Source organism: Nicotiana tabacum, chromosome 10, assembly GCF_000715075.1.
Source record: "Nicotiana tabacum cultivar K326 chromosome 10, ASM71507v2, whole genome shotgun sequence".
NCBI classification, from domain to species: domain Eukaryota; kingdom Viridiplantae; phylum Streptophyta; class Magnoliopsida; order Solanales; family Solanaceae; genus Nicotiana; species Nicotiana tabacum.
In genome coordinates, this window is record NC_134089.1 from 15,309,230 (window position 1) to 15,321,893 (window position 12,664).

At 34.5% G+C, this 12,664-nt stretch overlaps 1 protein-coding gene across 1 annotated transcript; it reads right to left on the reverse strand.

Annotated features, from left to right (window-relative positions):
- Positions 1-336: 336 nt before the first annotated feature.
- LOC107790999 (uncharacterized) lies at positions 337-10,200 on the reverse strand. The gene is made up of 11 exons (XM_075222608.1): positions 9,656-10,200; positions 8,467-8,778; positions 8,277-8,385; positions 7,693-7,786; positions 6,112-6,199; positions 5,928-6,011; positions 2,745-2,838; positions 2,573-2,660; positions 2,290-2,395; positions 2,112-2,204; positions 337-1,214 (listed from the first exon to the last, which is right to left on the reverse strand). The coding sequence occupies exons 1-11, from the start codon at positions 9,845-9,847 to the stop codon at positions 822-824; spliced, it is 1,653 nt and encodes a 550-aa protein (XP_075078709.1). The 5' UTR covers positions 9,848-10,200; the 3' UTR covers positions 337-821.
- Between the last annotated feature and the right edge of the window lie 2,464 nt (positions 10,201-12,664).

Genomic DNA, 12,664 nt, shown 5'->3' on the forward strand with positions numbered 1-12,664 from the left:
CTCCCCATGTAATAGTGTATTTAAAAAAAAATATTATATAAATCTTTATTTTTATAATCGAGAAATCCCAGTAGTTCAGTGGTGCACAATTCAAAACTCAGTGGATAATGAGTTTGTCTCGTTACCCTTCTCCACCTTAAATACTAGGTTTTTGTCTGCTACAAGGTTTTGACTCGTAATGTTGCGCCTAATCCACACATCACATCACAAGCTGACATTTAATTGTCTTAGTTTGTTTTTCTACCAAGTCACAATATGTTATTGCCTTTAATGGAAAGGTGTCACAATATAGTAAAAAGAAAAGGGCTCAATGACTATACTTGCACAAAAAAAATCACATGAAAAAGCGTTATCAACCCCATAAAACCACGGCCAAAATGTTGGACACAGCAAAACATGAGGTTAATCCAATGTAAATCAAATGTCAACCAGTAGTTTCTATGCAAAATTGGCTAAAAGAAGGAAAGAAAGAAAGGAACAAAAGGGAAAATGGGAGGGGTTAAGGAGTTCTGAGAGGGTGGAAACTAGTAACACATCTCAAAAGATGTCGATAATTATTTCAGCCTATCAGTTTAAATATTCTCTTAACATTTCATACTTACACGCGGGGTGTGCACCCTTCTTCCAACCTCATCTTGCTCCCATCAGCAAATTCATTGTTCGCTATACAATTGGTCAGTTAATCTCACCGCACAACCTCATATCATATGCTTATCAGCATCGAGCAAACTAAACTGAAGACCAGTGAATGTCAGTATGTAAAAGACCTCCATTTACTGCATTCTCCATTTTTGCACTCCACCGTAATAATGTATATGTCATTACTTGTAATTTGAAGTAACAACCTTCCCCGATATCGATTGCTTCTCCTTAATACTAGTACTCAATAAAGAATCCGAGTTGCTTGATGGGCTTTCACCAAAGCCTGGTCTCATCCAAATCTTAATGTGCCCCTCCCGACAGACAGTAAGGACTGATTCATGAGTAAATATTAAACTAGAAAGTGGTTCAGTATGAACACGATGAGTAACCAGGGGTGATATTTTTGGAATATCTCGCATGCTTGGAGCAGGTTGTAAAGTACCACCGGGGCAAGCATTATCCCAATGTGACGATTGACTCCCGGTGCTGAAAGTTGGGGATCCACCTGGAGGACGGCGCATTGGTACTACAATTTCATCCATTTCAAGATCCCATAGAAGTAATTGTGTGTCCTGCAAAAGACACGCAAAAATATATCATGTATGCTCAATTCATACTCAACTATTGGATAAGCATATTAAAGAAGAGAAAATCCTCCGCTTAGCAGGTTCCTTGTGGAGATTAGCTCCAACCCGCTACCAGCAAGGAAGTACCAACTTCACGGCACAAAAAAGATTTAAAAAATATACAATTTTTACAAATATCCTCAAAATAACAAATTACGATTACAAAAGTTTATTTGCAACACTTTTTGGAGATACATACAAAGATTAAGAAATAAATAAATTTGTTAGGACTAATGTAAAGATTTGAGGAAGCAAGTAGTACAAAAACTACATATCACAAATGAAATGCAGTGGTAAAGAACTAATCCCCCCCCCCCCTCCAAAAAAAAAAAAAAAGGGCCACACACACAAAACCACCTGCTAAGTGTTTATCAGGAACTTGTCACATCTTATCATAAGGGTACACTTTGAGATGAGATAATATGCAGTAATATGGTTAGAGGGTCCTTATAATAGACTCCAACTTGCTTGGAATTGAGGTGTAGTAGTTGCTGTTGTAATATAAGCTTGATAAGAGGGATAAACAGCTAGACTAAAGAGAGTAAGCGTCAATATATCACACTGCACGAAGATTTATAAAGGTATGTTTGTTAAGAGGGAAAAAAAGAAGATAAGTTCTGATCTCATTTCCTTTGTTGAGCAAGAGAAGAACATAAGCTTCAACTCGGGTAAAGTGTTCATCTTGAATAGGCACATAAGATTCTAGTTTCAACAGTGATTCAAACAGCTATAGCGCTTCATGCGACCTGGTTTTGACTCCCGGTGGGATCTCATCTTAAATTTCGTTTTCCTAGTAAAAAAAACAAAAACAAAAACAGTTATAGTACTTCATTTGAACAATACCTGACCAACAGAACCAAATCGGTAGACAACACTTTCATCCGTGCCATCTGAATTTGGTGCTGTCCAATATGAATCGAATGCCACTCCACTTACCTATCAGACACGAGTCAAGACAATAAGGAAGATTGAACATCACAGAGAAGATAAGGTAAGTTTTACTAATCTGCTACAAACTCACCCAAGAGCTGTGTCCCTCACCCCATGCAACTACTTTATGTTCCTCCACGCTCCAAACCTGAACTAGGTCATCTTCTCCACCAGTTAAAATGTACTTCCCGTCCGTACTGTCAGTTCATGCACTCTCAGTAAAATGTTTCTCTACTCAAAACATTGATAACAACATATTTGGAGGGAAAAAAGAAAATGTATACTAAGGGGAAGGATCCTAAGTTTAAATGAGAAGGCAAAAGCAACTTCAAGACACAGATATACCTTGTATCTAAAACACCACACGCACTCACCTCCAAGCACAACATAATAGAGCACCATAGTAGCTTTTCCCACCACATATAAGCTGTTCGTTTTTGTAGTCAAATACTCGCAGATAACCTGCATTTTATTAGCCATTATCAGCCGAGTTAACAATGAAAAGGACATAATAAAGATCCAAATGTTATCAGATGAAGGAAATACCATCCCTCCCTACAGTTGCGATATATGACCCATCATTTGAGATAGCAATGCTATTGATTGAACCTTGACAAATATGCCATCTAGCTATAGGATTCTGCATAAGGAAATTGAAGAAAGAACTATAAAGCCAAATGATAAAAGGTGAAAGGAATAACTTAAAATTGCTATTCAGTATTCACAGAGTTCATAACTTGAATTGGTTCGTGGTTTTGCTACTGCCTTTTCCTTTTGTCTGTAGCATGGTCCAATTTGAGACCACAGGTAAGACTATGAAATCATTGTGTACTTGTTTCATGATTTCTTTTTTTCTATTCTTTTTACTTTGTGTAATGATTACTTATGACAATTATTTGCCATGTCTTTTATTTGTCTTTTCTTATGAATCCATGTGATAACTTATATCTATCGGATTTGACATACCTGTATGATAAAACAAAGCAAATGATGGTCTTATTCTGGCATTTTATGTCATGGATTATTTGAATGCATGTTGTTAGGAAATATTATTTATGTTCCAAATGAAATGCGTGTACTTAATTGTCGTTTGCATTATTATCTTGTTTTTGTTTAATTTCATTAGGAGTCGAGTGGATTTAATAACTTAATATATGTATAAGGCATAATTGTTTGATTATATAGGGAAAAGAAGTTGTTCATAAATTCAATACATATAGCAGTTAAAGGCATTTTCGTAAGCTTATCGGTTGATACATCATGAAACAATAGACAAAACCATCCAAACAAGTGGTAAACCTCATCAATAAAAGAGTGTCTTTGCTTAGAATAGCCTCGAAAAAAGTAAATAAGCTATTAGTAGGAGTCAGAAAGTCTAGAAACTAGCAATGTGCCTATGCCTCGATGAAGAGGCTTTTAACAATTAGCTCATGCTAAAATATTAGAGGACCCGACATTTGCTGAACTGCAACTTAAGAAGCTTGTCTTACCCAGAATAATCTTCACAAGAGGGGTTTTGTACTAAGTAATATGTGCTATTTGTGTGAAGACGAGGCGGAGACTGTGAATCATCTTCTTCTGCAGTGCAGATTTAGAGGGTGTTTGGATTAGCTTATTTTAAGTGTTTATTGGCTTTTAAGCACTTTTTTAGTTTGTGTGGTGTTTGGCAATGATAAAAAGTGCTTAAAAGCACTTACTTTTAGGCATAAAAAGTACAAAAATAAGCCAAAAGTTGGGTATTACCAACTTATGGCTTTTGGCTTTTACCTTAAAAGCTACTTTTTATAAGCCAATCCAAACACCCTCTAATCAAGGCAATGCTGGGAACTCTTTTTCAATATCCGTGGGATCTCATGGACCATGCCTCATAGAACATTGAAGCAGATTTGGAGAACCATACCTCTGAGAATATTTTGGGCTATTTGACTAGAGAAAATAGAGCTTGTTTTGATGGGTTTAAAGATCATACTTTTAGAGTAAAAACAAGTGTTTGCATAAATTGTTTCTTTGGTGTAAGAGTAGTTTCATTGATAGTATCAATCAATATATGGACTTTCTGGAATTGTTAAGGAGATGTTGTACTGACTGTATAGATATTCACAACAGCGTTGTGTTATTTTTTGGTACCATATTGGTACTCAGTTAAAAAAGTTTTACCTTATCAAAAAGAAAAAAGAAAACACAGGACCAACGTCATTTAATTTGCCACATTTTCTGGCTTTATAAATTGTTTTGCAACATCATCTAGTCTGGCATGATCGATGACAGCATAGGTGCAAGGAACACAGAATAAAGAGTAAAATGAGAGATCACTTGGAAATGGTTTAGTCATGTCCTATATGTCTATATAGAAAACTCCGCTGGTAAAGTTAGAAGAAAGTACCAAGATCCAGACTAATATCGTTGTACTCATATAACATGCAACAACAACAACAACAGCCCAGTGTACTCATATAACATGACCCCCTCAAATTAACACAACTAACAGAGAAGGATAACTTAAAAAGGAGCAAACGCATCTTTAAATCATGTGGAAAAAAAAAGCTGCTTAAGGGCTAATCACATCTCAATCTTCTCGTTCACCCATCTGATCTTCGATGTAGACACTACCTCAAAATAGAGTATAAGACTACACTCATTAGAAGTATAACCCCACCATATCAAGAAGAAGAATAGCAGAAGGAATATAGGCCCTTTATCCATCATGTTATCAAACAGAAGGAACATGCAGGTGCTTTCATAAGTCTATTTAAAAGGATTCGAGAAGAACCTTAAAGAAAAGCAATAAAATATTAATAAAGTGTGGCATCCATTAGATAACAACAACAACAACAACAACAACAACAACAACAACAACAACAACAATAACAGCAACAACAACAACAACAACAACAACAACAACAACAACAACAAACCCAGTGTTGTAATCCCACAGGTGGGATGACATCCATTAGATATATGACATAAAAACAGATATTATCAGATCGCAGCAAGATTTTTTATAAGGATTAGAAATGATCATCTAAGACTGCGAGGGTGCAAGGAAAACACAATATAGGGTAAAATGATAGATCACCTGAGATTGTTTAATCATGTCCTATATAGACCATCATATGCACCAGCATAGGTGTGACAATATGATGATCTAAGGTGATAAAAGAGGAATAAGGTTCCTTCTCCAAAAAAAAAAAAAAAAAAAAAGAGAGAGGAGGAATAAGGTGATGTAAAATACATGAATGGAAGTTATCTTGGTATACCTACAACCTCTCCAAATCAATGCTTATTTAGCTAAAAACATGATGAAACGGAAATAAATGATCCATATAGGCTATAGCAACTAGTTGTAATTAAGGTTTCATTATTGTGTTATACTTGCAACAAGTCTACTGTGCGTCAAGAGTCTCTTTATTCTATTTATCCTGGTTAGAGACTTGTACGTCTGCATAGGGTTAAGTGTGAGATTTAGAGAACCCCTAATATGCTTTACAAGTCAATTAACTCAGTAATGAAATTAATGAACCTAAATACCACGGTATGGATACACAAATCCATACAACTGACCCCAAATAATTAAGGGATTGAGGTGTGGTTGATCTCTCGATCTCAAAAGATAAACAAATAAATTGGCAATTGTTGGAGACAAACAAGAGACAATTGTAGGCTTGTTTCTCGGTATTTATATCCGTGGCAAATTACTGCAGAAAAGTACTATGTCTATAAGCACTATACCTTACTATAGCGTGCATGGGAAACAGAAAATTGAGTTTGATCCTTGATGACCGGAAATGAAGGATCAGCAGAACCATCTTTGCTCTGCAAAACAACAAATTGCACATTGGTCTAACAGAAGTTGGAAATATGAGAATCATTAACATTGGAAATTAGTAAGACACCATTCAGATTCAATATTTACCTTATCGTAGACATAAAAGTTTCCATCCGCATGAGCAACGACAAAAGCGCCATCACTGTTAGGCACCCATGCGACACTAGTACAACGACTGGTGTTGAATACAAAGGAAATTGTTAAATTGGCAAATAAATCATTCTCATCTTGGTATATAAACATCTTTGTTGTTTGTGTAACTATCACACTTGCAGTACTAGCATGGCTAGACATTGCATGAAACTAATTGTAAAATATTCACCAAGTGATGAACGCGACAAACACTTAAATGAATTATGGATCTTCTGGAAAGGGAGGGGTAGCCTAATGGTAAAGAGCCCCCACCTCTAATAATAAGGTTGGGGGTTTGAGTCACCAAAGGGGTAAAGTGAGAAAGGGGCATGGTTGGGCTCGTGGGTAGGGGCTTTGAGTGGTGAAGTCTACGATGTCAAAGAAAATTAAATATCTTCCTAAAAATACATTAAAGAAGGCATGTGTGGAACATAAATATTTTTATATTATAACAGTATTTACCATGTCACCAAATTTCACTACAAGTTGTCCTCAATTAATCAGCATGAAAAAATAATTTGAACTACTCCTGCAGCTTCTGTTAAACATGTAAGAATTTGTCTCTTTATTTAATTTTCTCTTTTGATGGAAGGAGCTAAAGATTTTTTATTGTTCCAAGATTTCCTTTGTCTAAATGATGGTGCCTTCAAGATCTTACCCCTCTTCTTTTTCTTTGTTCCTTATCTTATTTAGTTGTTTCTATCTTCTCCTTTTTTGGGGGGGTATCTTCAATCTCCTTAATGCTCTTTCTTATATATAGTGCCTCTTATTTATTCAAAAAGAAAAGCTTTCTTGTCAACTTCAATAACTTCTTGATTACGTGACGGTTCTGAAAAACTGAAAAATAAATCTAATCATATTTTTGTTTTCATCCTTACACTTCATAGATTAATCTACTTATCTTCCCTCAACTCAGGGGAAGGGCGAGTTTGTACATGGGAGGTGTCAAAGTATCTCTAATGGTCCATAGGAGACGACGTATAGTTAATGATAGCAGTACATTTATAAGCTAATGCCTAATGGAATATTCTTTTTAGGTTACTGATTGTTTTCTTACAATGTTACTTTGAAATATGAGATGGAGTGCCTCAAAGAATATTCAGTAATCATAAATGCCATTTAATAAATGCATTGCAAAAGCAGTATATTTTCTGGATGACTCAACTATGATTACCAATTTAAATCTAACTTCTGACCCCCATAAATGGGAAATAACCAGCTCAATGGCACTTAATTCAAATTATGCTATTATGCCAATCAGCAAATGAGGCTTCCATTTATAGAGGGTCAGTAAGATTAGTTAAAAAGTACACATCCACATTTATTAAAAGGGAAAACTATCTACTATAAACAAATTTTAGGGAACTCAAAAGCCGTACTAGCCACCGATAAGTACATATGACGTCTGTCCGACTAAATATTCATCTACTTTCAAACTCAATTTAAAAGGATGTCAAGGAAGCTTAGGTGTACAAACACTATTCCCCAAAAACAAGATAAAGACAAGAATCACAGGGTTTGATTTGACAGCCTTGCCTGTTGTTAACAGCACCATCCTTGTTGTAATGTTGTGCCCCAATAAGCTTCTTCCCAACATCTTGTAATTGTTGCCGTAAAGATACTGAATAAACTGCAAGTGTGAAAACAGACATTATGGTTCAAAACAGAATCCTACTAGATGGGTAATGCCAGGGAGAACCTCTGAACTTTTATTATGCTGGAACACAGAGATAGACTTTACCACATACAAAAACAAATGGAAAATTGTCAGCAACTATTTGGTGGACAATTTGGAAAGAAAAGAACCTGAGATGCTTTATTGATAGAACCAACTCTCTACAAAAGATTAAGATGAAGTGTATTCTTCTTTTTTGTTTTTGGTGTAAATCAGAATATGTAGAGGATCCTGATTCAATCCTAGATGTTTTGAGTTCCTTGTAAGAAGAACAAGGACTATATTTTTGCTTTTCCATATTATAATTGCCTATTTTGGCTTCCAGCACAAAGTTTGTGCTGATGATTTTTTGAATATACTGGACACTTTACCTTCTCAAAAAAAAAAAAAAAAATCCTACTAGAAGCTGTAAACTATATGTCATGACTGATAAATGGAAATTTACCATCTCCAGAATTTAAACCAATGAGCAAGTCATGTCCTTCCTTTGCATCCGGATCAAATGCATGGCAAACGGGGTTTGAATTGCTGAAATGTATAGACTTTACAGGATCCTGTACTGGACAGTAAATCTTTCATAATCTGTATCATCAAATCTACCATCTCAGAAAAGCAAAATCTGTTGATGAGCATACCTTATCTCGAGAATTCAAGTCACTGATAAAAATTGCATCACCAACATTGAACACCAAATAGGTTCCTTTGCCATCAAAGTTCGAATTGCCAAGAGAATTGCTTGAACTTGACACGCTAAATGATCCAACCCTACCACTCATGCCACTAATAGACTTACTTCCACCATTTCCTCCAACAAAACTATGTGTTTTACTACCATTTCCACCTAAGAACCTTGCTGCAGCTGACCTAACACCACTGCTCACTCCAAAACTTGATGATGATTGGGGCTGCGCCTGCATCGGTTTATCCTTGAGATGAGCAAGGGTTACCTGGAACAAAAAATTACTATTATCTCTTTGGTGGATCCTCGATTTCGGGTAAAAAGACAGATAATGGATTTTCGATTCGGAGTTAAAAGGCAGATAAGAACAAAACCAATTTACTGTAAAACTCAATTATTCAAACCCCCAGAACATACCTTGAACTTGAAATTAACCTCCTTTTTTTTTCTTTTTTTTGGAAAAGGACTATGTCGGCGTATCAGCTTCGAATAATCCACTGGGTAACCTGCTACATGCACAAATACATGTGCCATGTAGACCTAAAGTAAACTCTCTTTTTTCCTTTTCTGGAAAAGGATGGTGTAGAGATGTAGAACCTCCATATTTGAAATTAACCATATTAGCTAAACCCCTTCTATACTCAGCTTCAGACATGGATATTACCAAGTGGGTCAACCCCAAAATCCAATCTTTATCATCACACCAAAAAAGGGTAGCCGGTGCACAAAGCATCCGGCATTCAGGTAAGGTCTGGGTAAGGGCCACATCTCAAGGGTGTGATGTAGGCAGCCTAACCTGACGCACGGAGCCACGGCTCAAACCCGTAACTTATAGGCCATATGGAGACAACTTTACCGTTGCTCCAAGACTCCCCTTCTATATTCAGCTAAAAACATGGATATTACCAAGTGGGTCATGCCAAAATCCAATCTCGACCATCTTACAAACCACTAAAGTTGAAATTAACCATATTAGCCAAACCCCTTCTATATTCGGCTCAAAATATGGATATTACTAAATGGGTCATGCTCAAAATCCACTCTTGAGCATCTTACAGAACATAACATTCAAATTATCAATATTCACAATCAAGAATGTAAAAACAAGAACCCACAAAAGCATAAGAGCTAATAACTAATTATACCTGAGTAACAGTCTTTCCATGAGCATAGTGAAGAAGACCAGCAGGGTGAGTCTTCTCATAGTGAAGCTTGTACCTTCCTTCTGGGGTCTTAAAATAAGTCTTCAAACCTGGTGATTGTGCTGCGTTGTTATTGTTCGCAGACGACATCGTATTATTATTATTACTACTACTACTAACCCCAGAATTCATCATTCTTAACCAATCCAAAAAAGAAAAACCCTTTTTCTCTTTCTTATCTACAATTCAATATATGTGGTTTATACATGTAATAATGAGATCATTTAAGCAATTGGGTCTTTTTGTTCAAAAGTGCTCTTAATAAATTGTTGGATGTGAATTGCTTCTCTAGATCAAAGTGTGTAGAGTGATGAAGCTTTGAGAAAGGTGAGATTGACTATTTCTTCTTCTTCTTATTCTTCTTCTACTTGGCCCCGTTCTTCTTCTGCTGCTGCTACTTTTTTTTTCTTTCTTTTTCTTTTTCTATTTCGCTGTCAGTTTGAGAGTTTGAGGGGGTTGAGATTCACTAGGAATGTGTTTGTGTCTAATTTAGGCTTTTGGCCTTTGGAAGGTAAAGACTTATCCAATTAAAATTAATCTATCTCAATTTAATAAATACGTGATATATGTACATGTATTATTATAATAAAAATAGTTAACTAAGATATATCATCACTTTAATTTATTATTTTTAATTATAATAATTTAAATAATTTACTATAAATATTAAATGCAAATAAATTTTTAATTCTTTGAAAACTTGCAAAGAAAATAGTGATAAATCTGCCCCATTAAACCAGGATTATTTGCACCATATAATTTGAGCTGACTTTAAATTTTGTCACAATAATCTAAATTTTGCTTCAAAAGGTAGTTGAATGTATTTTCTTTTTGCAGATTAACTCTTTTGAGCAAACCCAAAAAAAATAAAAAATAATAATAAAATTAAAAAAATAATTGACTAACGGGGTCAGAATTTGAATAGTGGCTAAAAAGGCTATATGTTCAAATGCCCTGTCCCTTTCTTTCTTCTTCTTCTTCTCCTCGTTCTTCTTCTTCTTTTCTTCTACCTTTTATTAGTTAAGAGAATACGAAAGGGATTTTTTCATTCTTATACCCTATTAAAAATTTTATTACTCTAAATATTTATGTTTAATTAATTACCTAGTATAAACAAGTTTTGTTTACAAAATATATACAATATATCCATTATTAATATATCCATTATTTGTGTTTCATTTAATTACACCTTTTTCTTTTGTTCTCTCTTCTCTCCCCTCTTCTCTCCAAATGCAATTGAATGTGCACCACGCTGTTTAATACTGACCAATTTCATCCCATTTGGGACTTAATTTATGCATTAAGTTTCTTGAAAATTCCCATGAGCCATGGAAAAATATAGATCTTTTCTTGAAAATTCCCATGAGCCATGACTTGGGTTTTTAGCAAGAAATAGTTGAGTTTCGCATTTTTATGTGTTATTCTTCTTCTGGGGCTTTTGCATTTCAAAGTTCCATATTGTTGTGGTGCAGAAAATGAAAATAATGGCAAGTTTTACAGCTTCAAAGGTAATTTTTCTTCTTCTACAAAGAGAGGTGTTAAATCTCATAAACGTGGCTTCTTCTCGAGAGGAAATAATATTCCAAATATGGATGAGATTTATACAACTTATCTACATTATTTATATCCAATTATATACATCTACAATATCATACCACTCTAATATAATTTTTGTACAAATTTTATACAATATGTCTTTTGTATATTTTGTATCTGATTTATACATAGTAAAAACAAATTTCATACAACTAATTATATATTATACAACTTATCTATAACTTATCTACAATTTTTATACAACTAATTATATATTATACAATTTATCTACAATTTTCTTACATTATTTCTACTAAGTTATATACAACTACAATATCATACAACTTAAATATAATTTCTATATAATATTGTTCAACTTTCATACAATAGTTATATAACATGATACAATTTTACTACAATTTCATAAATATAATATATATCATGTCTTCTTCTTCTTCGAGTTTCAATCTGAAATTTAGCCAAAATCAAGTCTAATCTTCACCAAAACACCCTCAAAATTGAGATATAAACTCCAAATCATATTCCCAATTGTTTGTAACAACACTCAATCCAAACAAATAATGATTTTTGAAAACCCAAATTCGAATTCAAAGCTTCAAAACATTTTAATGGCTGTCAATGGTGGAATTGCTGCTCTCTTTTCCTTTGCTTTGCATTACTGAAATTAGGGATTGAAAGATAGAGAGAGACATAAAGAGAATTCTCAATTCTTTGCAACAACACTCAATTCGAACAAATAATTTTTTTTTTTGAAAACTCAAATTCGAATTTAAAGCTTCAAAACTTTTTAATGGTTGTCAATGATGGAATTGCTGCTCTCTTACTGGAATATACGTGGGGAGGGGGTGGGATGTGGAGAGAGAAACGTGGGGGGGGGGGGGGGGAGGGGGAGTGGAAGATATAGAGTGATTTTAGGACACTAATTATTATCATTAATTCCTTAAAATGTACATAAATGGTAATTGAGTATATAAAATGTAATTATAGTAAAACTTGAGTAGGGAGTAATATAGTTTCATAGTGTATAAGAATGTAAAAATTCCAATACGTACTATATGCATGTCGACTTGACCCGACAGATCACAGGATCAGGCTGGTTAGGATCTAAATGTTAAAGCGTTGGCCAAATCTACACATGACAGAAGCAGATGCAGATCCAGGATTTAAATTCTATGGGTTCGATTTTTTAAGATTTTAATATTGAACCCATTATATTTTTAAAGTTATGGGTTCAAATCTATTATTTTTATACATAAATTTTTACTTCGCGTCAAAAGTTATAGGTTCAATTGAACCCGTAACTACCGTGATGCATCCGCCTCTGGACAGAAGTTTATTTGGACAAAAAAAGTCTTGTATAAAATCTCATCCATCTTACTTAAACGCTAATTTCTT